This window comes from Fulmarus glacialis, unplaced genomic scaffold (assembly GCF_000690835.1).
Source record: "Fulmarus glacialis isolate BGI_N327 unplaced genomic scaffold, ASM69083v1 scaffold2824, whole genome shotgun sequence".
Taxonomy (NCBI): Eukaryota; Metazoa; Chordata; class Aves; order Procellariiformes; family Procellariidae; genus Fulmarus; species Fulmarus glacialis.
Genome location: NW_009205894.1, coordinates 1 through 27,866, shown reverse-complemented (window position 1 = coordinate 27,866; position 27,866 = coordinate 1). Strand labels below are relative to the sequence as shown.

The window sequence follows — 27,866 nt, the reverse complement described above, 5'->3', positions numbered from 1 at the left end:
AAAGAGTGTTCTTTTTCCATCTGTGTTCTGCTCCGTTAGTTTGTTTTAAAGCCCATCCATATGTCTGTTCATTTAATGAGATCACTCTTTTCAGATCGGAAAAAAAAATGCACCAGCTGTTTGGCATGATACAATACCTCATACATATGTATAATCCATAAATGTATTAATATGTATATAGCATACTACATACATGTGATATTATCTATCATCGTACATTATACCATTAATATGTAAATAGACAAACTTTGTAAATCTTTGCACATTTACATACAGCCTAGAAGAAACTTCCCAGAACTCAGATTACAGAATAAAGTCCAGTGACCTGGACTTTATCAAACCCTACATGTAAGCACTAACTCAGGCAACTAGTCTGTAGTTAAATTGTAAGCACTTAGTGAATTAGCCCTCCTAAAGAAAGAGTCCAGGTTAACGGAAGAACCTGTTAAAGTTATCTTTGAGGTTGTCTAGAAAGAGATTTCATCTGTATAAGTTCTAAATTCAGAAATGCTTTGAAATTATGACTGCTTATGAACACATTGCAGAAGAATCTCCTGCCTACAAGCACAAAAGTCAATTAGGAGTTATTTTAATCATGTAACTTACCACAAGCAGTATCTTATCAGATGCTGTTATTGCACAAATTGGATCTCTTGTTCCCTGAAAGTATACAAGCAATATCAATATCAGTTTTAATGCAACAGTGAGAATGCACTGCTAAAGAAAGAAGTTTTATTTAAATATACAAGAATGTTGCTAAATATCCACATGAAAAGGGGCTATCAAACCTTGTCACTATACAGTAAATGGATGGTTATGATATTAGTAGCCTTTGTTATGGGAATCATGGCAATAATAATATTAACGGCTTCCTTTCTTCTCCTGCCCCTCCTCCAGAAAAATAAGAAACCCAAAATGTAACAGGTGTTTAACAGAAAATACAAGAAGGCAACTATCCCTGACATGTGAGGCCTGTAATTAATTTCAGGTATATTGGTAAGTACAACAGTGAGCACGCACGCCCATACACACACACACAAAAAAAGTGAAAAAGGCCAAAAATACTAGAAAAGATTGCAAGGGTTATTGAGTTTCAACAAGCTTATACTTTGCTGAAGTAAGGGGAGCTGCTTCTCACCAAGACGACAGCAGGTGTCTACATACTGGAACTCAGAATATACTTTTTCTATGTTCCCTACAGTTTGGTGTATATTTCCAGTAATACAGAATGACACAGTAACAATGCACTAACCAAAGGGAAGAAAAATAAAACTTACGTGCAAAAGGTAGAAGTAAAAGAAAGTTTAAGTATGACCACTTCTACTAATGAAAATCTATGAAAATAAATAAAGCAATGCTAACTAATCCTCTTTCAAGCTACCAGTGACACCATAATAAACTAGTTAAAAACATCACTCACTTCAATAGCTCTGCTGTAATCAAGGTGTCCATCTGCAGATCCTAAAGGGGTGTCATCAATATGATAAATCCTGTAGAAAAGAAAAGTTAGAAGAAAAAGTGAATCCAAAGAAAGGATCATTTTTGATAGCATATAGGTATCTTCAATCCTTGGAGAAGAAACCATTGCAATTGGAAAAGAGAATAAAAGGTATGCCTGTTCTTTCGGTCCAGTAGTATCACCTTTGATAACCCTGCTTTGGATTGATATAAAGATATGGTACTCTCTTTCACTTTCACAGCCCCTGATGGTCTATTCCCATATGATCTACAAACTTTCATTCTGCAACAAGAAGTTCCTGCAAACCATCAACCACCACAATTGTCTCTTTTCAAACATGCACTTCCGTATTTCCTCAGGCTCTTCTCCATACTTATTAAGAGCTTCACCTTCATATCCACAAAACTTATGTATTACTGTATTCAATACTTCATCATAACTTCTCTTTTCCCTTAAAAAGTAACATTCAGAAAGATTTTAGAATGCTAAAATCATAGTTTATGCTGAATTACAACTATTTACTTTTTCAGTATTTCTGTCAAATTTATAATCTTGTCCAAGGCTAGGACGTTCAGGTACGAGAACAATGTAAGTTATTGCACCATGTACAGATTATTATTATTATGGATATATGGTGACAGGAATGGTAGATTTATAGAAAGATGCTATAGCGTCTCTATGGAAGAAAACATAAAATAACACAGAAGAAAATCATAACAAAGTTGCAAGCTTGTGAAGGTGACAGAAAAGTTAATGCCACTAATGAGCACCTGGGAAGGAAATATTTTAGAGGCAAGAGGATGTTGACTTTGGCTTGTTTAGTTTGAGAGGATAAAAGTCCGTACAGGATTAGACGTCAAAGATATAATCAGACACAAGTGTATTTAGAGACGAACTAGCTGGATAGACTATGTCTTTACAGCCATTGACACATAAGAAGCAGTTAAAGTTATCAGAAGGAATACAGCTGTCTAGAAACTAAGAGTATGGAGGAGAAAAAGAGGAGGGGGAAAAAAGCATCATGACACATAGCTCTGTAAGGGAAGCACACAGCAAGCAAATTGAGACACTGAACAAGAACTAATCCAAAAAAGTCTAAGAGATTTGGATAACAAACACACATTTGTTATGAAAAACTATTCTTTCATATTTAATCTCACAGGCCTGCAAGTCAACAAATATTGAAGAATGAGAAGACAGAAAAATGAGAAGACAGGAGTTCATATTTCAGGCATGGGAGAATCCACCTTTATCAACGATACCAATGCAAAGGAAGAAAAATGACAAAGCCTAAAGACAAACCTTTCCCTGCCTTCTTTTCTGGTCCGTGCTACCTGATTAATTTCCATTGCTGTGAGCTTCTTGGCCACACGATACTGCCAGATGTAAAACGCTTCTTTTGAAGCTGCTATCACATGCGTTTTGGTCATTGTGACGAACAATGGCCCTGTTAGGAAACCCAAATGGTTGTAAAATTAGAGCAGTAAGTATTGGACTAGATGCTAATTTGTAAACTTTTTCCCAGATGGATGAAAACCTATCTCCATAGGTTAAAAGCAAAAAAAAAAACACCACAAAAAACCCCCAACAAACTAAACAAACAAACAAACAAACAAAAAAAAACCCAAAAAAACCCAACAAAAAACCCAACCAAACAAAAAAATCAACCACACCACACACAACCTAGCAGCAGTTTTCATTAATTGCTAAGAAATTTCACTGGGGCCTCGTGGCCTTGTTCAGAAGAAAAAAGAAATTCTTTACAAGTTCTGATTTTAAAATTAACACTTTTCTCCCTATTATTTCAGCAAATTTCCATGTACTAATGCAGAAAACATCAAATACATATAGACAAATTTTCAGGTTAATGACCAGTTCAGGAATATCTCAAATCTCTAACAAGATCTATAAAATACCTCCATATCTGACATATTTGTAATTATTCAAATATAAATATAAGGAAGACTACTCAAAAGTTGACAACCTAGAAGAGAGTCTTGGATTAGCACCACTTAAAAACAGTTAACAAATTTTGAGTTAGACAAGATCTAGAAATGCTATTTGTAGCTTAGTTAATAGCTGGGCCAAATAACAATTCTTTATCTGCATGGCAGCAAATTAAATATTTAGCAAAGCGTGTGCTTAGTGTTACTTTATTGCATCCAAAGATCACAGTGTAGGAAGGCAGAGCATTTTCTTTACTTCAGCCCTAAGCCCATTTAGAATATGTGGATAAATTGAGTATCTCATTCCTACTGTCAATGTTCGGTGAACAAAGAAAAAAAAAATACATATATATGCACTCAAACCATTACATTATTCTTTATAATACACTGTCTTGACTGTATTGTGGCTCTTTTTTTTTTTCCTTTTACAATCCTTTGTTTCATCTTTCTGAAAGCCAGTGAATGCATAAAAAGGCATAGAAAAATGTAGAAACCTATTAAGTAAATCCTCCAATGTCTTTAAATTCTACAAGTAAATCAGTACGCTACCAGACAAAACAGGCAAATTCAAAAGAATTGTGTAGCCCAGCCTGTTAGTGAAACACTGAGTCTACAGATAACATGCTGTGAGCACAAAATCTGATTCTTTTACAGCGGATCTCAATTTTTTCTGTATTTTAGCACAGAACAGAACTCTGGAGGGAGCTATAAGCCTGCCATAAAGAAATCCAGTGCTACGGAAGATGGGTTGGACAGATTTTATTTCTTTGAAACCAAGAGGATTACATAAGCTACCTGATGGTTATAAAATACTTTTAAGTATAAATATAAATACTAGATAAGAAGGCTTATTGATAATGCTTAACATGTGAGCAGTACAGTTATTTACATTATATGCAACTCTGTATTTCATATACTTATAACACATTCATTTCAATAATTAGTCACATACAACTAAAGGATACAGCCTCCTCTGTTTCATTAACAGCATTAATAAATCTATGTATTTGCCCTGTTCTTTTATCACCTTGCAGCTGTACATGCCATAACAATAAATGCTTTTATCCTTTAAAAATTAAACATGAGAATCTCCTGACCTGTCAGGGCATAAGGTTTCCTCTTGCTTAAATCACGAAGTTTTAATACTAAGCCTCGTATTTGGACTCAGCTTAGTCAACATTTAAACACTTTACTCCAAGACAATGCTAAACCAAGCACGCATCTGAAAGCCAGGGGCATTCCTCAGACTCACCAGGTGACTCCCCATTTGACCTACAGCTTCCATGGAGCCTAAACTTACTCATTTGTGCACACCTCAAAGTACCCCAATCTGGGAAAAAAGGACGTTCACATAAGCTCTGTTGTGATCCAGAAACAAGATGGCAACAGATCTATGCTTTATCCAGAGGAATACAATCAGTTAGGCATTTTATGAACATGCCTAACACTTAAACTGATTGTTGCTGTCAAAAAAATGCCACACACCAACCCCTGACACATTTCCTCCCACTTCTTTTGTATCAGCTCTAGCAGTAGCTTGACCACAAAGTAAGTTGGATCAGTTCATTCATCTAACTGAGCTCAAAATTAAATAAAGAAAAGGTAAGTTTAAGTTGGATTAAAGAGAAAAATCACAAATGTTGGAGAGGGCAGGAATAAGCAGCCAGCATAGAGTGCAAGGCCTTCCCTTCTTTGCAACAGCAGGCTAAATGATGATTGGATTTAAGCCAAATGTGGCTACACTGGGCTACACTCTGCTCGTAAAATGCTTTCCTTCTTGCTGCGTAACAGCATAGATTCAACAGGAGGAAAGGATGGCCCAGCCACTCCAACTTTGGGCTGTTGCTGGGGCAGAGAAGGAAGGAAGGGGATTTATCCTTTCCTGGGAAAGGAAAGATGCTCATTTCAATCCCTTCAGGCTGAGGAAGATCTAGAATCCCTTTCTAGGCAGCTGGTTTAACTACTTAGTTTCCTTTTTTTTTGAAGTTATTATCATCTTATACAGTGGCCTTGATTTTAGCAGCAAGGACTGCTCACTTGGGCATCAGTGCCCTTCAAAGAGTTCGTGCTCTGACTATTAAGCAGACAGAAAAGCAAGCACCTTAAGTCAGAAGGAGGCAAAAGATTCGGATGCTCCTCTGCTCAGCATTCCCACTGCATAACTGCTTTCCATGCTAAACATGTGGACTTCTTAGATTGTCTAGCTCTTCCCACTGATTTTGCAGATAGCTAACTTCGTGTCTTAATACTTAATGTCTTAATACTTAATTTTCAGACCTTGAAAATATGTATGGAAAACATTTAAACAGGTGCCTTACTTTTCAGTGATCAAACACTGAAAAGGATTAAACACACCATCCCATCAAAACAACACCAACATGTGAAACAACTGCCCTTTAAGTTTTTTCTGGCCCTTCTTTCTCTTCTCACCTCATTTCTCTTCACTGTTCCTTCACAAAGCCTCCTCCCTGAAGGAGAGAACCTTTATTTCTAAGATATCCAGGGATCTTGAATAACCTTCTGCAATGTCTGTATTTCATCCACACTCACTCCATCTCACTTCAAAACAGTTAGAAAACACCTGCTTTCATGTCTAATCTTCTTTAAAAAATAGTAGATGGAAAACAAACTTAATCCATGACTATATTACTTCGCTGAGTGAAAAAGCTGAGACACTTTCTAGTATATGAAATAGGATATACAAACACAAGAGAGACAAGTAATCCCACCTAAATCTGATGGAAAGGAAGCAATCTGACAGACAGACGCAAGACTAAACTGTTGTTTTCATACAAGCCTGTAACAGGCTGTTCCTGAGAAACTGGGATGAACTTAGTCTGATCAATAACATCTGCCTAATTTTAGAGCTCGATTCAAAATCTCTAGAAGTGTTAGCTCATAAATAGAAGAAAATGTCAGACAGCAGCAGGGACAACTGAACTGCATATGGGACAACTCATGAATGACCACAGTTTACAAAATACAAAGAAATACTAAAAATCAGTTATAGTTTACTTTAAAATGATCAACTGTAAGTAACCGCAATTCAAGTGCTGTTTCACCTATAGTGCAGTCATCCTTGTTAAGGCGTCCAGGAGGGAGGCGAGACAGCTAGGCATGACTCCAGCACTCTGCCTTCAATCCGCCTGTATGTTGGTCAGGCTGTTGTATTCATTTCACTGGGCGCTAACACACATGTGAAAGATAACTCAACACTTCCCTATGTCAGTGCTCCTAAGCGCATGTAAGAAGATGATATAATCCAGCCTGAGTGACATTTTCGTAGCAGATGCCATCTGTTGTGTTTCCATTAAAAAGATATTATATAACAAGATATTTAACCTTCTGTAGTTTATATTTAGTTATTCATGAAAGGACTTTGACAGAAAGCCTGTGAGCCTGTGAAACAAGCACAGAAGAAACTGTGTTGGTTAATTTTTGTACCTTAGTAGGATGGAACATAATAATGCTAGACAACGGAGAAAAGACTAACTTATGGGCTAGCAAACACTAGCTATTGTGAAGGACTCTAAAAACAAGGCACAGGAAGCACAGGAGGAAAAACGTCCTTGGACAAAATAAAGAGCAACATGAGGAAGAGCTTTAAGCTGTAACCATCCATCAATGTCTAAAGAAAGTTGAAGTGATGGCCTTTCATGAGATAATGTCTGATTAATCCTTTTTGCCATCGTTAGCAGAGGCAAGCATTAGAAAGCTAACGACATAATTAAAAATTCAACAGAATAAAGGGAATAAGCGCTTCTGGTTTTTTGAGCCCTTCTTGAACTATTGGCTTAGAGCCCAACAACGTAAGATTTGTATCTCCTGGGGGTGAATCAAACATTGCGCACTGTCACAATTACTTTGTCATTAGGAGATGAATAGCACTTTGTTGAAACAATTTTATAGAATGTTATAAACTGACAATTCATACAAATTGTGCCTTAACACACATTCTCAGATGCATTATTCAAATGCTCCGACAGCTACTTAGCGTCCCTAGATTAGCAATCTTTTTTCTCCACTATCAATTTCCTACCAAGTCAAAGCCAAAGAGACCTGCAGGGCGCCAAAGTCTCAAGGAGGAGTAAAATCTTTATGCTCAGTAGAGTGCCAGGTGATTGCTATTCCAATAAGGGGCAGTCTGGTAAAAAACAAAGATATTTGTGTGTTCAATTTGCAGTAATTACAGCCAGTCAAAAAAATATAGTTTAGACTCACGGCAGTTAAGAGCACCCACTTAAGAATAGCCAGGAGCACACTGATGGTCTGTTGAGGAACATCCTACTATATGAGAAGGCATTTTTCATAAGCATTTATGAAAATCAAATCAAGTAACAACCTAAGTGTTTTTGAACCACTTTGAAAGATGGCACTTACAAGTCTGAAACAAGAACAAGAGTTCAAAACAAAAAATACCTAAGCAGCTTATTTTCTGGACAGAACTCAGTGCAACAATTTATCGCTTTACTAGAAGAGAATAGCCTGAAAAAGTGTTTTGGTAGAAAGAAGAGAAAGAAAAAGAATTTCACAGACAGATGATATATTTTTCATAAATCAGTAACACCCCTCCAATTCTCTTGAGTAAGAGGTATGTTAATTTTACTTTTGTACTGCTTATATCTTAAACTATTAATGACTACTCTCACCTGAAAATTTATTTTAAACGGATTTTTTTCATTTATAAACAGGACAAAAGGATAATGATTTTGTTAGAAATGATGCATCAACTGGAATCTTAAAAGAAATTACAGAAAGGTCTTCTGCCTTTAAGGTTTTACAAGGTCGTCTCTCTCTATTGACCTCAGCAAGGCCAGCCAGCTGCTTAAGTTCAGCACCCTGTCAAACTGGAACAATTATACCTTCTACTGCCAAGAAGCTCCAACTGTGATAAACAGCATGATATACTGCATATTAAGACCTTGACTGTGTACAAGTGTCTACTCCTCACACAAATTGACCTTATGTTACAAATATTTCCAGCTGTTCTATAAAGTTGTATCTTCAAAGGTTGCGAAAAAAGAAAGCAACTATGATAAACCAGTGCAATGTGTTCCAAAAGTGTGCATTTATAGGCGTTTGCTTTTCACTTTCACCTTCAATCCCTTCTGTAAGTTTGGTGCGCTAACTTTAAAGGAGTCTTACAGGATGCATAAAAAAAAAAAAAAAAGGTAGAATCTTTGGCTGTGTTTACTATACAGCAGTGAAAGACTTGCTTGTTATGTTTGAACTACTGAGACTACAGAAATTTTTCAGGACTCAAAAATGCAGATATTCCTAACCTCAAATACTTGCCCGTCTATAAGGTTGAACACTATAATGCCTAGCATTTTCACAAATGAACTCACACTAGGAAAGAGCATTGTAAATCTATGCACTGAACTGATCCTCTGACACTGGAGGGAACAGAAGCAGACTGCAGAAAGCTTACTTACGCTAAAGGAAAAGAAGCTTTTTCCAGCTTGTTTAATCTCTTCAGCACAGTTCAAATACAGTTGGAACAACAACAGCATTTGTCAATTAAACGGCATTTCTCTTTAACTGTTTTCAGTCACTGGAGAAGATTTTCTTGTGTACAGACAGCTGTAGGAGACGGGTCATAATGGGGGAATCATACAGAAACTGATACTTCTGTTTATAATGTAAATAAATAAAACTATCACAGATAGATTTAGAAAGCTCACATAAACAGAACACTAGAAAAATGCAAAAAAAAAAAGAGTTTAAATGCAGATTTAGAGGTGTTACATGCAAAGCTAATTTTGACTGTTTGAGTGGGATTCGTCTCACCTAATTTTAGATATCTCTGTCAGAGATGAGTTGGTTGCCCTGGGCTTCTTCGTATCCAATGGAGAGCAAAAAGATCCATTTCAGGAATGATTCACTGAACTTATTTTAGATGTCAACTCTAGAAATAAGATGAACTACTCCCTATAAGTCCCTGAATCCTCCTCCCACCGCCCCAATCCCACCTGTCAAATGAGTTGAGGAGACTAGTAGGCACATACAGTGTAGACATCTGATCAGGAGGGGGGACGGGACAGGGGTGACACAACAGACACCCCACCCACACCACTACCACCCACCACATCATCTTACTTCAGTGCTCAGTTTGTTTTGTTTGTTTGTTTGTTTTTCCTCCATCCATTGTAAAATTCTTGGTATTGAATTTCCTGGGCATTTTATTCCTTAAGATTCTCGTGTGCCATCCCTACTGTAAAAGGTGGCAAGAGGGCATCAAATTGACATAAACAGAAATTATGACACTAAAAAGTACCACAGTATTTCATACACATTCCATAGGACAAAGAAGTCAAATTCATTCATCAGAGCAGGATGCTCTTCATTTTAATTATGATCTACCATACAGGGCATGAATTTCACAATATGTATTTCACTCACAGCTGATTTCCTCCTGCTATCACTGAAAAACTGAACAATGTTAGAAAATGACACTTACAAACTTAGTTAATCTATAATAAAACAGTTTAGTAGCACTGGTTGAGGAAAATAATCGTCTTTATGACCTCAACTATTTCTATTCTTTTGTTGATTTTTTTTTCCTACCTATATTCTTCTGTGAATTGTTGTTACTTCCTTATTGTTCTTCACCTCACTTTCCTCATCACTTCTACCTTATCAAAACTTTGCTAGACACTTTTCCCATCTATTTTATCAGACAGAATGGCTGTTTGTTTATCGTTTAATACTAACACCAAGTATTAGCATTATGGCTTGGAACTAACTTCTCTAATGAGAATAAGTTAGACAGAAGAGTTACTTTTTTGCAGAAAGGATGAAACAATGGCTCTAGGAGGCAATTTACATCGAAAAAAATTCATGAGGTTTCTTGTCATAACAGCTATATCTCTTTTTGGCACAGGTAGGGAAAAGACTTTGGTTTGGTTTGTTTAAAAATTAAACCTAATTTCTGCAGAATCAGAGCATGTGAATTCCAAAGCTATATACCATATTAAGTAGACACCTTTACATTAATAAAATAAGCGGGGAGGAATTCTTCCAGGTTTACAATAAGCAATCCGTTTTTATCCATAACGTGTTCCAATATGGCTACGCACCTCTGCTGTATCAACCATGCACAGAATTTTTTTTTTTCCCTAAGTATTTTAGTGTTCTCAGGAAGTGCTATACCACTAAGCACAGCAGTGGTATAGCGTATCCCACCTTTCTAACATAGTGGAATCACATTAGATGTCTACTGCCAAATATACCTTCTACTTATCATCATTTTAGCTAAGAGGTTCTAAAAATAAGTATGTACTTTTCATTTAAATAACTATACTCTCCTCTCTTGTTCAAAAGCAAATAAATATTTTTGCTAAAACTTCATTACAAATGATTTATCCTTTCAACAAAACAGAAAAGTTAATCAAAGAATTAAGCTTCAAAAAGAAAACTGCAAATGGGGCTCACAGTGTCTATTCTGAATCCAAATTCAGATCTATTTGGATAATAAACCAAAAATAAAGCAAAAACCAGAACAAACAAAAGTGGATTAATTAATCAAAAAACTGACTAATTTGTCAGTTTCTCCGCACTTCCCTCATCTGTTTGGAGGGAAAAATCAATGATCTTTATTCTCTAGCAAAACTCCCAGAAAACAGTGGTTTGCAATTACTTGGCAATGTTCTGTACCACACCTGCAGCAAACAAGCAGTAGGCAAAGCCTGGAATTCGGATATATTTAGGATTTGGGGATATTTTCGTATTTCTGTTATAATCCATTGGGGTTTTTTTAATTTGATTTTTAATTTATAATCTGAAACTATTTAGATAAAACAATTGTGAGGAAGATGATAAGGAAAAGATATTACCAACACTGACATATGAGAAATTGATCTTCAAGATACTAGGGAAGCAGCAACATGTTATTTTTAAATGAAAGTCCAGATGAAACTATTTCAATTGCTCTGAGAAAAAGAACCCTCTTCAAGAAAGTACATTTTCTTAAAAAGGAGTTGGATTACCACTGTTGTGAAGGAAAATCTGAATCACCATGAACATCCATTTTTTAAAAAAAAAAAAAAAAAAGGAAAAGTAACAATTTTTTAAAATTCTATTGTAAATAGTTTGTATTAACTGGAAGAATCAGTTTAAATTTAGCCAATTTTTTCAAGGAATAGGACTGGTTTTATAAGCCACTATTATTATTAACAGAGTAATTAATAGGTCATTTCCAACACAAATTACAGTTCACAACATGGGAACCCTTGATTACGTGTTTATTACATTTAGGGAGAGTCCAAGTAGAAGTGAGAAGCCAATAAAAAAACATAGTTACAACCACGTATAGAATGGAAGGTCACAACATTTGGATGCAAGGGGTGTTACCACACAGTGATTGTTTCATTGAACAAGAGACTTGCATAAGAAATTCATTATAAAGACTAGAAAAAAACCAACAGAATAAGACTATTGCAAGTTGCTTACCAATATCAATATATTTTGGGTCCAAGGGAGTTCCAATAGAATTGCAGAGAACCAGCACATACTGTATGGAAATAAAAGCAAGTGTCATTACTACCATATTTTTTGTAAATTAGTAAGCTGTACAAGGTTTTCTGTACAAGCTGTATCTCATAGCCCACGTTTCACACAATCTAATGCTGATCAGCAACAGAAAACAGGAGGACCGTGACTGCAGTAAATATAAAGCAGCATAAGCATGAGAGTAATGAGATATTTGCCAACTAGCACTATAAACGAAGCCAAGCACAAAACAAGAAAATGACCAGCTGTTTTAAGCAAAGGAGCAAATCTACCAGACAAAATACAATATGCAGGATGTACCACCAGCAGGGTCCACAAATAACATGCGGGCAAGACAGCCAGTGTCTCATCCCCTGCTCTGTGGGGCACACACTGTACTGCGATTATTTCCTAGCATGACACACCAGCAATTTCTCAGTGACTCAATTCTCACCTAGCTCTTCCTGCAAAGGATAATATAATAAACTGCATCAGTCCCCCTCGCTAGCTCCCAGAAGTTAGGACCCTTGTTCCATCCTTTGCAGACCTTGATCTCCTTGAACCTCCAAGAGGGCTACGATGTGGGGAGAATTGTGAATAAGGCAATCTCTCCGCCCTGCAGTATCATAGATACTACAAAACTGGTGAGTTCTGTTAGTTTTGCCCTTCTTGTAAGCCTGCTCGGGAAGGCTTTTATAACACAGATACCTCTAACAGACCAGACCTTTAACAGACCAGATTTGTCCGTTAAACTCAGGAAGAAGCAAATAAATAAAAATTGACCTAGACACCAATGCTTCACTATTGTTGCTAATGTATTTATTTTTCAGGACCTAAATCAGGGATTAAATAACTTTATGATGATTGCACAGGGAAATAAGAATGTCTTGAATGAGAAGTGTGCAAATTAAGTAGCAACTTTTAAAGATGCTTCACTATTGTTGCTAATGTATTTATTTTTCAGGAGCTGCCAAAACTTGAATCACCTAAGAGCTGTTATCCTGACTCTCCAGGAAATGGGAGATAATTAGTTCTTCATAGCTCTTTCACCTCCTGAAGAATTCATGTAATTGTGGTAGCAGACTACAGCAACTGTACAGCTTACCCCTTTAAACTGACAGATTGACAGCTTACTTATCACATGAGAATCGCAGAATTTAGGTTTTCAGCTGCTGTAGGAATTTCATTCTTTCAAAGAAAAAGATCTGAACAAGGATTTCTTTTCATCAAATAATTTATTTTTCTGGTTCTGCCACCAATAAACACTCTCAAAAATAGTATTTTTATTTCTTTGTTCATGAGTTAAACTTGCCACCAGCATTCTCAAATTTCTCTTTTCTAAAAAAGATGTTGAGCCTCCACCTCTGTAGGAAACCACACCTGGCTTTTTAAACTATTTATTGGTTTTTTTCATTATGTTTATATTAATTCTTCTCTGGTAAATTATCCCAACATTCAGTCTTTAATCAATTTCTCTTTTATGCCCTTTTTACTTATTTCTGAGACTCTAGGTCAGTAGATGAGAGACTGCCAAGGCATGACGGAGTAACAGTATCCAGGACAGAGGCTGCATGAGCTACACAGGGTGGTGCCAGGACAACGGAGTTTGCATTGTCTGATTTGATCAAAGCAGAAAGCTCAAGCCTTGCTATGGGTATCAACATTAAGTTCCTCGTAATTACTGACTTCACATCTGCTTGCAATACCTCTAAACAGTTCCTGCTTAAATTAGGCTTTTTTGCCCCATCAGCTACTGCTGTACATTTTGCCGTCTTGAAATCACAATTCTAATGACCAAAATCCATTGCAAAACAAATCTGTTTTTCAGAAAGCAACTCTAATGAACTGCTACCCAAAGGATAAGCTTGTTTGCTTCATTTCCTAAAAGCCGACCCCCCACAGTGCTAATAATTACATTGGAGCCATTTCGAATGAATTGAAAGATGCTTATTATCTGTAATTTTCTGATGCTAAAATTAAATGTCTTATTTATGCTCAAGAAAGTTACACTAAATCCCTCACTGTTTGTTTCCTATTTTAAAAATACAACCCAGAAAAATCTCATTTTATTGCACTCAATTTCACAAAACGGTTTTGGCCATGTATACCATATTTTCAATCCATATGACAGTACACCATTTATTGCACAATCAAGCAAAGCAGCACTAAACCATTTTTGTTACCGTTGCACCAATTAACTCCGTCTCATGCTCCTCCTTTGTAAGCAATACACAGGTGATATAGAAAATAATTCAGAAGTGAATGCAGTAAGAAGAACTACGTAACAGTTAGCATCATGCTAACTGAACATACATTAACCAAAGGATACATTTATCATATAATTTGTCACTACATTTAAAATAAATAAATAAACAAACGGAGCAGTTTGTAGTAACATGTGATTTATATCACCTAAAAAATTCCCCTTCTTTTTCCACTTCTGACTGATTAAATATTCATTACCATTCTGATGCTCTCCTGCTCTTAGCTTTTCTTTGGAGAACTCTTCTAAATATTTCTAAAGAAACATTAATCTTGAAGCCTGCAGTTTTTATTAAGTTACTAATGGCTACAAGGGGTTAAAATACAGAGGCAGTTAATTGGTTCTGCACATTTTTGCTATTACTTTGTTATTTGTTGGGGCTCTTTGTTTTTAAACACTGAGCCCACTCAAGTGCCATTCTGTCAAATGACAGCTGAATGACACACTCTGAGACAGTTTCAGAATTTTACATTACAGCCAGAATAAGATGAAAAGCACTGACGCGTGGAACAGAATGTTTTAAGTGAAAATTAAAAGAAATACTTTACCTGAGGTTGATTTTCATCTGCTTTAGTTGCTAAAACACAGAAGTCTCCATAAGTTGTTATGGAAATCAAGCTCTTGACATATTTCACATACTTCTCATTGTTTTTTGTGTCCCAAAAGACAACACAATATTCTGGACGATCAGGTCGGGTATACGCATAAACAACTGTATTGGAGCAGTAACCCCACTGCCAAGAGAGACAATTTTGATAAAACCTATCAGAATTCAATAATAAATTGTTCACAGCTGTGAAAGAAAGTGTTTATTTCATATACACAATCAATATTCTTTACTTGTCAAGTGATTAACTGATTTATTAAAAGTACGTGAACACAGCTCCAGTAATAAGTTATTTGCATAATATTAAATTGACAAAAGAAGCCTTCCCATCACACAGAATAACCGATCGCAACCAGAATTGGAAGGTCAACCCCAAAATGTGACAAGATCTCACTTCCCCTTGTTTCTTCCGTGGTCAGCGGGTACACAGAAATACCCACTATGATGATGGTTTTTATCATGAACATGCTTGCTCTATGACTACTGATTTGGAAACCCAAAATTCATTTCCCAAGGGAAATATAATAAACACCTCAAACAGTGCAATTCCTGAAGCAGACAAAAATAAGCAATTATATTAGAGCACTATAATAACTCACATCACCTCTTCCATATTAGTAACATGAGAAAAACCCTCCCTTCCGCTCAGAAGAATATAATTATTCATGTAACAAGTAGGAGAAACGGCAAAAAGGCAAAAGAAGAAATGGAATATCCAAACACTGTAAAAACCATGAAGATGTATTTTATTGCATTCAACTGATTTAAATTATAGGAATTAATAATGAAAACCCTTTCTAACACAGCAGAATCAAAAAATATCTCAGAAAGGAGGTGAAGCTGACAAACAAACAAGATATAAAGCAAACCACTTAAGGATGATTATGCAATTGTAGAAAAACTAATAGAATTCTTAGAATTCTCTGCATCAGCATTTACTAGAAAGAGAGGAGAAACCTTGTTAGAGAGCTGGCCAGAAGGGTTCCCACACTTTACAGGGAATGAAACCGAGACGATAAACTGAAGTATCAGCAAAAGAACTTTTAGAAATGATCTATAAACTGAATGGTAGTAAATTGTCAGAATCCAATGGTTTTCACTCAAGTAGAGTTCTACGGGAATTCAATCACAATGCTGTGGAGTATAGCCAGAGGAATAGGAGTGGGCAGATGTAAAAAGCGTTATGATTCTGGAAATCACAAATCAGTAAATCCAGCTTTCACACAAGGTAGAGATGTGGAAAAAAAAAAAAAAAGGAATTAGATGCACATGGATAAATACAACACACTGACAGTCATCATGTTTTTAGCCCTGGAAGTTGTACCTCATTCATTTATTATTATCATTTCTTATTATTTGTTATCTTTCAGAGACACAACAGGCATGCGAATGAAGATGACCCAACTGATATGACCTACTTGAATTTTCAGGAAAATCAAGCACATTTTGGATACAGGAAGAAAAATAAAAGGATTAGAATAAAGGTAGTTTTTGACAATCAAGAGCACTACCCACAGGATCCTTCCCAGAGATGCAAACTGGAACTTATACTATTCTGAATATTCAAAATGTATTTGAAAGGTGTAAGTTATGAGGTAACAAGTCAGTTAACTGTCACATTTGTCAAATCTAAAACTGCTTTCAAGAAGTGGAAAAGGACCCCAGAATGCTGGATGATGAGGATATAAAGTGAAATCCAATGTAGATTTGAACAAGGTAATATACACCAGAAGAAATGTAACTAGAGCTAGAGCTAAATTAGTATTACAACTCCAAAACGATACCATGTAAACTATAAGTAGTTTAAAAAAGATCAGCTCAATTCATAGTTTTTACTGTTATATTAATTTAGAACCCCTTTTCTCTTATTATGGTAATACTTGAAAAATACAGGAAACCGGATTATTCAGTAGATTGGTAATGTGATACTAACACTTCATCTCCAGGTCATTAATTCCAGCCTAAGTTAATGACAGCTTTGAATCACTACCATTTAATGACTGTCACCTTTTAGAGTATCTAGTTCCTAAAAGGGAGTTACTGATATAATCAGAAAGAACATAGCGGTAGTAATGTGTATTATTTATTAAAGGACAACACACATCATTCACCATAAAAATGTTTAACATTGAAACTGAGTATACTACCAACAGGTTAAGAGTTTATTTGCTGCAGAAATAAATTAATTTGAGCACATCTTTTTCCACTTTAAATATGCAAAAGGAAAAAAAAAAAGAGAGTGCTTACACATGCAGTTTCTAAAACTAAAGTTTCAAAATATTATTCATTTGCAAACTGTGCCAGATCTTGAAATACACATGGTCTCATAGATATTGATAAGTTTAAGAAAAAGCAATAGGCCTGTGTTCCAGCTGTTACACATCTCCCAGAATAAACATTAGGTAGCATTTTCTGCAAGACTAATTTCCAGCTCAAATTTCCAAAGTCTCTTCCAGCAGATTTACAACAAACTATTTGAGATTGCTTCCTAGCAGATTTGTGTTTATAACTCCCTGACCAATGATTTTTCACAACCGAGTGGAACAACACATTTCAATACAGCTGCATATGTTCCTCACATTACACTCTCTCTCTCTCTTTAATCACAGTGGTTACACACTGGTGATTAAAGAACATATCCCGTGCTGGAAAAAAAAGTATACAATACTGTATACTGGACAGTAATTGCTATTTTTTGTTAAACTGTAAATTTAAGTGAAATAGTCCTAACTCTTTAAAAAAACCAACCAAACAAAAAAAACCCTATATGGTAGACAAGATAAAAACATTATTTAGAATTAGCTGAATACACACTTGTAAAAAGTATATTGGGAATTGAAATATAAGTAGGAAGTACGTCTATCAGGTTGCATTCATTTCTATTGTTCAGGTTTCTACACAATTCTCCTGGTTCAAACTAATAATTCACCACAAAAAAAATGACAGTAAAAGTAAGGCTCAAACAATTCCCATTGTATCACTTAGCCCACTCAGTTTAACCAGCAATGAAAACACTGGAGCCTTACCTACAATGACAGCCTCAATTACTACCAAATTTAGAATCATGCCCAATTCTGGTAATATTAACAAAGCATACATTTCCTTATTATGAAAATAAAATCACAAATTCATTATAAAAGCAATGGCTAAGTCATTCCGTCACCAAAACAGACACTCACATTCCACTAAAACTTCAAGTCAGTAGTGTTGATCAAACAGTAATCATAAGTTAAGCATTGATTTATATATTAAAGAAAGCTACTTTTTCAACCCATTCAGAAAGAGAATAAATAACAGGAAACTTACTAATATAGTTAAGTGCCACATTACTACATACCTTGTAATCCGGACGAATGTTTGCAAAATATATGTAAGAATCGACAGCTAGTGCAATTTTCAGTCCACTTCCCTCCCAAGACAAGGCAGATATCTGTTTGCCAGGAACTTTCAGTGTGCGCAAATGCTTTTTTAAAACAAGGACAGAAAAAGATTCTGAATTTATCATAGGAAAACCACTCCCTAGAATACATAAACAACAGTTTTGATAATTGATGAAAACCAGACATAGATCTTCTTTACAGTACCCCATAATGACTCCCAAATTACAATACACGTGCAAACAAAGGGGGAGATATTTAACATGCATTACCATAAAGTGTTCTTTTGCCTCAATTCTTTTTTTGTCAGAGAAAGAAAAAACAGGACTTAGTGATAGTCCTGTTTAGTAATATAGTGAATAATTAGATAGTAAATAATAGATGGAGAATGACAGTATAAACATTTCTTCCTTTGGTTGGTAATTCGAATCACCTTTATAATTTCAGTCGCTACTGAAATAAACACAACAAGAGTACTGATACCTGACATGCCTCAGAAGTTTCATTTATGCTGGAAGTGTATTAGTCAGTTGATGTACAACATCCTTAACTACAGCTGATAGTTTAAACAAATAAAAACTTACAGCTAATCTATGTCAAGAGCATACAACGAATCAGCTGCAGAGGTACACAATTTGCAGTGAGGCAATGGACATTTTCCTCTTCTCTATTCCCCTTCAAAAAAAGTCTAAGAAAGGCACTTAGATGTCCATTTACAATTTAAGAGCTAGCAAAGAAATACACTATCTTTTTTTCTATATCTTTATTTTGCTGTAGAATTTGAATGAAGGAAACAATTGAAAAAAAAAAGTTTTCAAAAACTATAACCTTAGCCCCACAGAGCACTTGTTTGTGGGAAGCTTTTTGTTTGCAAATAATACAGATGTATGCAATAAAGGATACATTAACCTACTATTTACTGTAAGATTTTGAATAATCTTAAGCTTTAAAAAAATACAACTTTTTACTGAGCAGAACACTGATACTTATGCTTAGATCTAACTTTCCTTTTGAGAGCATAACTTTGTGCCTACATAAACTGTTATCAATGAACTTACACAGTTTAGTACCTATTTCGTGCCTTTGATCACATGCAAATACCAAGTCCAAATACTGGTCACACATTATTCAGAGAAGATCCCGTCTTCCAAAAAGTTAAGTCTGTACCTGAGTGTCAGAACTAGTACAAAACAATTCTAAAACCTAAAGAATTTATTTCTAAACAATAGATACAGAATCTGGAACACCTGCTTCAGTTAATCTGAAGGACATTAGCAACTAGAGACATAACATTATTGCCAAAGCCTTTGGTTCCATTTAATACTTTCGACTAAGGAAACCCCTACAGATGATGTTGGATCTTAACCCCTTTCACAGCACAGCTCACAGCTCTATCCTTACCATAGTTACCCTCAGGGCTGACGAGTACTTCCTCTGTACAAGGAACAAACTTCCTCACACTCTGATACCTAACACTAACTTACTGATTGCCAGATAGATTACTAGGAGGGAAAGTGAAATTACCTTGCAAGGCAAAAGTAGCACCATGAACAAAAATATATAGGAAAGTTGCCTCTCAACATTTATATCTGTTGAACATCTTGTAAGAGAGACAGGAAATACAAAACACATTTACAAAACAATACCCCCAACAGACAAATGAAGATTAGAAACAGTTTACCTTTTCTGAGGTTTCTGAGCCATTGCTTTTACTGATACCAGATGCCATTTTCTCAAGTTAGTGATTCCAAAAAAATAGAGGGGAGCATTCACTGCTGTATTTTAAACTCCTAATCTAGAGATGCCTAGGTCTCTTACGCAGAGAGAAAGACAAGTACTTCCAGATTTGATACACAGATGTTGAGTTAGTATCTTAACTGCTGCCTAAGCATTCCAAATCATTTATTTCCTATAGTCTGAACTCAGGTATCTGAGTTAGGTGTTCAAAGTTAGACACTATACATATCCCATCATTTAGTGTTTTATGAGATGCACTTGGATTTCCGTGCTGGCCACTAACTTGCTGTTCTAAAAGGGTACCTGGTCCTGTGTCATCTTTCCAGATCCAGGAGGATATCCTAGATACCTTAGAGCATGTTAAACACACTAAACACCTACATTTTGGCATCCAAATTCCACCGGTAATGACCACATAGACAAAACACACTAAGATAAAAAACCCTTTACATTATAGAAGTATATTAAATATTTTTACCTCACCAAACGGAGTATAAAACTGCACAATGTTTACATCTTTATCTTGAGAAGTTGCTTTTAGGGAGCCCGCCACCGCCAATACGCTGCCACAGTGGTTCCATTGAATACATACTACATTCATACCAGTGTCAATCAAAACAGGATCTAGTTTTTAAGAAATAAACATTAAGAATATGAACAGAAGTAGATGTTTTGGGTCAAGAGTAGCTCAGTAATTAGCACCCCACATTTTGTACCTACTGTGGTCATTCTCATCTCTCATTATCTGGCATCTTCCATTGTTATAACAGACAGCAAGACAAGGACAATCTGGTTCAATGTAGCCTTCTGTACCATGATACCAATGTATTCCAGCAATACTGAATGTTCCAGTTAAGTTCACCAAACAACTCAGTTTCATTTTCACCTAGACAAGAATGGTTAATTACTTAAAGTCATACACAATATGCTGTTTAGAAGAACAATTTATATCTCTGCTGATACCTTGCAGAAGACCAGATATCTGTGCAAAATTTTTTTCCTCTCCCAAAAAAAATTTTCACATTCTCAAAATTTTCAGAGTTTTAAAAACTTCCTTATTCAAAGCCAGATCAGACTTATGAAGACACATATTTTAACTATAAAGAAGTACTTTAATGTTGGCATTTTCATTCTTTGAAAAGTAACTTAAAATCAAATAAAAAAACCAAAAAACAAAAAACCCACCAGACAGATATGTCATATGCACAAGGAACCTCACTGGAACTTTGCAAAAAATAAAAATAATTTCAAACCATTCACAGGATTTTTTTTAAAAAAGAAACCTTTTGTTAGCTTTTTCTTCATAAAAGTCTCTTGAATAATATATAAAAGTAATTGGAAAAAATAAATGTCCAAATTAGAACACCAATCAAGATAAGTTTACTTCTGTAATAATTAGCCCTGTACATCTGGTAACACAGGTAAGGGCTTTTTCTGAAAGATAAGACTGCACCTGGATCACTTTGAGGAGGTCTACCAGGTAACTTATGGAAGCGAGGGAGGGAGAGAGGAAGGGAGAGTAAGAGAGGGGGGGGGGAGGGAGAGAGAGTACACACAACCACACATATTGTTGATAAAAGGTCAGGGGTTGGGGCACGGGCAGGGGGAGCAACAACATGTTATTTAAAGAATTTCAGTAATTTACAGCACACGCTAGAAACATCATGACTCACACAGTGGGAAGAAAGAAAGATACAGTACAGGGTCAAAGAAAAGAAAAATCGGAAGGTTAACAGATACTTCGGAAGGGAAGGGAAGGGAAGGGGAGGAGAGGGGAAAATTCACCATAACAGACATCTAAAAGTCAAGAACATGGTTCCAAATACATTGCTCTTTTCAAAATCAGTGTTTTACTTCTGTTTAGAGTTTTGTCTTAGTCATATTCAAATATTCCAAATAAGTAGATAAAAATAAGTAAGTAAACCGAAGGTGTACAAATGCAGCAATATTATAGTTACTTCCTTTCATTTTTCCACTTTGTACCAGGTTTTCTCCGAAGCATGTAACATTCCTTGTGTAATAAAGAATGACAGGAGCAATAATAAAAATAAACTACTGCTTTATGCTAAAAGCATGCTAATACTTTCAACATGAGCTTCATTTAATTTAATTAGTATCACCATGTATATTTTTATATTTTCAATAACTATTGCAAGGCAAAAAGGCATTAGTTGATGTGATATACATTTAGCTACCAAGAAAGAAATACTTATTAGAAAGCTGCAGCTGCATAAATCTTGAATAAAAACTTTGTGCACAAGACCTTTCCAGTTCTCAGTACTGAAGCCCACCAACTAAACAAACAAACATGAAATAAATTAAGAGGAAGTAAGTTTTTATGCCTGTTGAAGTTAATACCTTTATTATACCACCATCAACTTACAATAAAATTTCCCTGATTGTCATAAATGTGAATCTCTCCATTTGCCATTCCAAAGAGTAAAACTTTGCTATCGGAGGACCAGGCCACGTGGCACAGGTGGGTACCTTTCAAGTCTTTTCCCCAAATGCGATTGCCTGTAACAGGACATTGATTGTACTTAACAAACATACCACAAAGTTAAAAATAGGATGCAAGTTACCAATGTAAAAATTGAAACAGCTGAAGAAAGTCAAAGCAACAATTAGAAAGTAACTATTAATTGTATTTATCTAGAGCCACTATGTACATAATACTGAAAACAAAAGCTATGTAATACCACAACAATTAGTAGAGCTTAAATTTTACCATCCACTGATCCAACAATCACAGCTCCATCTTCATATACAATACAAATCTTCTGTCCATCAGCATTCCAGCTCATACTTCGAACAACAGATTTATTTCTATTGTTAATCATCTCTTCATACCAAGCACCTATTAGGAGTGAATGAAAATCCGAGTTATACTTCTGATTTGATATTCCTCTAGTGGATTCAAGGTACATGCTAATCACTGAATTCACAGAGTAAAATTACTGTCTATTAAAAAGATATGCAAATACGATGATAATCACATTTCTTAGCAATATGAATTCCTGAAGTTGTTAAAAAAACAAATAAAATATAATACAGACACACAAAAAGTTTACAAAAGTTACCAAGCAATCAGATTAGGTGTTCAATGAAATGGAGAAACCTGAGAACAGTCTGCTTACGAATAAACGTGAGATAGTAGGTTACATATGACTCCGCAATGTAATATACAACAAAAAGATACAGAAGCAATGAATTTTGGAAGGAATTAAAAACAAAGTTGTTCCACCCTTTCTGTAGAAGTCTAGCAAGACTACGCTATAGTGTCCCCCAGACTACACAGACATAATTATTGCAAAACCCAGTGTTCAGATGTGAGCTACTTACTTCCAAAAAGAACCTGACAAATGAGGAATCAGAGAGGGGAGCCAAAGTCCAAGAGGGGCCCTACAGGAAGAGATCTGTGCTTACATAATTTCAGAACTGACAAGAATACACTAGGAAACATAAATGGAGGGAACAACCTTTGATAGGAATATGTATTAAATAATTTACTCGTTCTTTTCCAAAACTAAGAGTTGATTTATGTGACAGTAGCCACCACGTATCAGGCAGAAAGACTAATCAAGTGATATTCTTCATTCCTGAAATGAGAAGCTGAGCTGAGATTTTATTTGTTTCCATTGTTCATTAAACAAAAATCCCCAAGAGAAAAAGAAAACCTTTTATTTTCTTTTTCTTTCCCACATGTGTTGGAAAGTGGTTAATTTGACTAAGAGGTTTGCTGGCTTTCAAGTGAATTTAAGTGTACCAAAGAAGTACATGTATGCGTGAAAAGGTCAAGAACAATAAAAGCCAATTACAGCAATACACTGGTTAGTCATATTAGTTCACTGCCTTAATTAAACACTCTAAAGATTGTTTTTAGAAAAGTATTTAATTGATGTTCTAAGCAGGGTTGCTAAATTCTTGTATTCCTACCAGTATGTCTGTGCTTGATGCACTTTGCAGAACTATTTAAATATTACAATGATACCCAGAAGAGAACCTACACAAAGAAGCACTGCTTCCCTTTTTTGTTCAATACACTATTTTCCTCCAAGGGAATAAGGTAACAGAGATAAGAAAATAAGAAATTTAGAGCAGTTGACCAAGCATATGGCTAAGAACTGATATCTTCTCCTAAGGAAGCTCTGCAGGACAAATGCCTTTTTATGCGACTATACTATGAAAAATGTAGACATGTATTACAATAAAAACTTGGAAATTGTTTTAAATCTATTTTGAGCTTTACAGTCTGCAAAATAAAAACTCTGAAAAAGAATTGAAAGATTTCTTACAACATGGAATACGATCCCATCTCAAATTTATCCTGTAGAATACCTTTATATAGCATCCACACAATGATGAGTCCATTTTGATCACTGGTAGTCAGTTTCTGATACTGTTCATTCCATGTCACCACTTGCACAGAACCTAGAAAATTATACAAATTTTTTATTTACACCATTTAAGTAAGTTAATAAAAACGACCACATCCAACTTCATCAACCTGGAGCTTTTCAGAAATTTGCACTGCTGACTTTGATTTAGCTTTAGGCATTCTTTCTGTATCACTTGTTTCCTCTTTCAAAATTCTGCTAAACGGCTCCTTTTGCTTCTGTATTCACCCACTTGAGTAACATCCTCTCCAAATTCTGCTCGGAATATTGCTTCAATAAGCAAAGCCCAAATCGTAGTTTTGCGGTTTCTGACTGACTCTGACGTGTTAGTCTGGGAAGCTGACAAAACTTCACTGTCATAAGAAGTTTTGGTTTTTTCTTCCTCTTAGTAGTTTGATCCTCCGTCGTGCTGCACTTTTAAAACAAAATGTCCCTCACAACTACCAAAAAGAGCACTCTACACGCAATTCCTTCAGACCCTCAAGTCTCATATCAGATCCCACTCATAAATATTTGACTTGATTTCAAGCGGTTTCTAAGCAGCATCTTATTTCATCAGTTCAAGACTGGATATGAACTTGGCCACTTCAAGTCTCTTTCACGCCCTCACCACTAGTCATCCATTTCCTCTGTATCCTTTCCATTTTTCAGCACTTCAGTCATGAACTTTATCAACAGATGCAATCAAAGATATCCTGAATGTCGGGGATTTTTGAAGGAAACAGTAATCTATTTTGGAATTTAAGACATTGATTCAAAATATCCACTAAATCAATTTCTCACAATTCATTTTTTTGATCATATTTAACCAGGCCCCTAAAATAACCTCACTGTTAGCAGGTTTCCATGGCAAATCCTCATAAAAAGACCATTTCTTTAAATCATGTAAGGATTTTAGCATTCTCTTCATATCCATTGTCCACGGATGATGACCATGTAACATTTCTCACGCGAGAGTTTAATTCCTCCCTGTCTGATTCCCCTGCATTCAATTTTTACTTTCACACACTGTTTTTCTCTGGCCTGTTTTCTAACCTCTCTAAACTTTGTCTGTATACTATACTGCAGTCTACATACATACACTTTCTGTAGTTTGTCAATAAAGGGAAAATGAAGATATATTTAAGACAGAGATCAGGTTTACTGAACTAACTTCGATTTCTTCAGAAGAAAATGTAAAGCTACCATAACATATAAGCAAATCTCACAGACACTATCAAAAAAAACAGTCTTATCCACATGTGTCACTAGAAAAAATGCTGAAGAAGGCTTTTAGTCTCATTTCTCATTTTAGCTTATCATACAGAGGTTAAAACTTTATATATACAGTGTAAGAGAAAATTGTTCTCCTTTTTTTTTTTTTTAAAAACACAGTAGAACATCATTGTTTCTTTAACTCAGCAATTCCAGCATCAACTGCCCATCAGTTTAGCTTTTCTCTTCTGCTATAAAGCATTCTTCATCTGTCACCTACCAAGGCAGTATGTGAACAAACGTATAGGAGCAAATGTATCATGATCTTTTACGTAAATACCAAAAAATATATTCCAATCCCCTGCAACTGATTAGCACTTCCAGATTAACCATGCTTAAGTCAGAGATAACAAGTACTATACCAGTAGCGCTGCACAATTAAAAAAAAAAAAAAAGTCCCTCTGTAACATAACACATACAATAGCATCATCCACTTAAATAGAAATCAATATGTTCTTCTCAGGATAATGAATGGGGACCAAATAATTTGGAAAAAGCAAATCCTGAGGTAATACAAAACACAAGTTAGGCTGTAATGTCAAAGTTCACAGACTTGACCTTGCAAAATCCATAAGCAAATTTAAATCGTAACAGGCAAAGCAGAGCTTGGTTTGTGCAGCATGCATTGTGCACCACACATGCCGTATCAGCCAGGAGAACTGAGGTAAGGCTAGATCAGTTTGATTCTCAACCCAGTAATTCAGTCACAGATCATGAAAGATTGACTGTAGGTCTTTCATCGGATAACTTGGTAAAAATAGATAGCCAAGCTGTTACATACCAGAGTTGAATACTGATAATCTTTATCTGAGGCTTATAATAAAAAGTTATAGCAAAATTACTCTATCAACTTCACAAAATCTTGTATTTTTTTTTATTCTAATCAAAAGTACATGAAATGCCCAAAGACACTTACCACTATGACCTTCAAGAGTCTGATTCACAGAAAGATTGCTAGGAGCTGCGAGTCCCTTTATTTTTGCTTCATCTAAAAATAACAAAAATAGCTATAAAATAAACCTAATAAAGCATACATATTACTGTGTCTCTATCAATACTGCAGCTCTAATCACTATTTACATAGAAAAAATTACCTCACCTAAAAGTATGTAAATTGTAACTGCAGGATGAATTTTCCACCCCTCAGTTCAACGTGTTTGCTATTCACATCTGTCATCCAAATTCATACTCTTTATGGTCTAGCAGTTTTTCAGGAAAAAACCAAAACAAACAAAACCACAACAACAACAAAACCCACGGCTATCACATTTCATTACATTCAGAAAAAGTTTTAAAAGAATTTGAAATTATATTGGATTTTACTTTTCTTGGAACCTATTTATTTAAAAAAAAAATACACAGCTTTCTCCCTAAAATAATGAAGATGGTAGAGAACATTCAAACAAAAATCAAGAAATAATGAAATAAGTTCCAAAATAAACTGGAAGCCTATACAAAAAGAACAAGAATGAAATGTATGCCCTGGAAAAAAAGAAGCACTGAAGAAAACTTCAGCAGATATAACAGGTAGACAAATTACATGTGCGCCATATAAGACAAGCTGGAGGAAAACACTGTTCAAAAGAAAGTGACAGCACATTTGATGTTTTTGCAAATACATAAATATCTATGTACAGATTTAAAACATATGCAATATTGTCAAGTAACTTGTGGAAGGAGTTATGCTTTCAGAATTCTGCAGTGTGGTGCACTTTGTTCTTAAAAAAAAAAAAAGTCTCATTTACCTGTCTGTGTTTCTAATTTTAAAACTTTCAGTAATCCATCCTCTCCACCACAGGCTATGAAACCTTGATCCTTATTCCAGGAAATACATCTTAATCGAACATTACCAGGAATTGCAATCTGAAAAAAGAAATATTTTGTATTTCTACATAGTTCTACATGTTTTATTTTAAAATACTCTATTTGAACATCTCAAAGACACCTGTGATAGCACACAATATAAACTTATTTCTATCAACAGATCAGTACATGCAAAAAGAGACAGAAGACCGTTATAATTACAAGCACTAGTAAAACTGTGCAACACAACATTTCAGAAAAGAGAAATCTAACATATGCAGTAAAAATAATAACAGGACATCTTCAAAGTTGTGCAGAGAAGGCACCATGAGCAACCAGAGGTGAGCGGGATCACGCAGCGCACAGGGCTTTGCCACGAGCTGGTCCCCAGCTGAAGAACCACGTCCAAACTCTCCTGGGGGAGTAGTTGCTTAGGAGACAGCTGAAGACCAAAGAAACCCCAAGTCCCAAGCCCAGGCCGAGAGAGAGCAGGCAGGACAGAGCAGGGCAGCACTCTGGGCAGGGACCAAGCC

General features: G+C 35.5%; 1 protein-coding gene across 1 annotated transcript in view; it reads right to left on the bottom strand.

Moving 5' to 3' along the window:
- The window catches only part of WDR35 (WD repeat domain 35), a gene marked incomplete at both ends in the record, with an annotated part of 43,185 nt that extends 15,792 nt beyond the window's left edge, over window positions 1-27,393 (bottom strand). Inside the window, 14 exons of the mRNA XM_009575548.1 lie at window positions 607-660; window positions 1,421-1,490; window positions 2,762-2,906; window positions 11,857-11,917; window positions 14,079-14,111; window positions 14,707-14,892; window positions 18,103-18,228; window positions 20,358-20,503; window positions 20,600-20,765; window positions 22,263-22,396; window positions 22,608-22,736; window positions 24,218-24,310; window positions 26,447-26,518; window positions 27,276-27,393. Coding sequence (XP_009573843.1) covers window positions 607-660; window positions 1,421-1,490; window positions 2,762-2,906; window positions 11,857-11,917; window positions 14,079-14,111; window positions 14,707-14,892; window positions 18,103-18,228; window positions 20,358-20,503; window positions 20,600-20,765; window positions 22,263-22,396; window positions 22,608-22,736; window positions 24,218-24,310; window positions 26,447-26,518; window positions 27,276-27,393 — 1,533 coding nt within the window. The remainder of the gene's footprint in view (window positions 1-606; window positions 661-1,420; window positions 1,491-2,761; window positions 2,907-11,856; window positions 11,918-14,078; window positions 14,112-14,706; window positions 14,893-18,102; window positions 18,229-20,357; window positions 20,504-20,599; window positions 20,766-22,262; window positions 22,397-22,607; window positions 22,737-24,217; window positions 24,311-26,446; window positions 26,519-27,275) is intronic.
- Window positions 27,394-27,866: the final 473 nt, after the last annotated feature.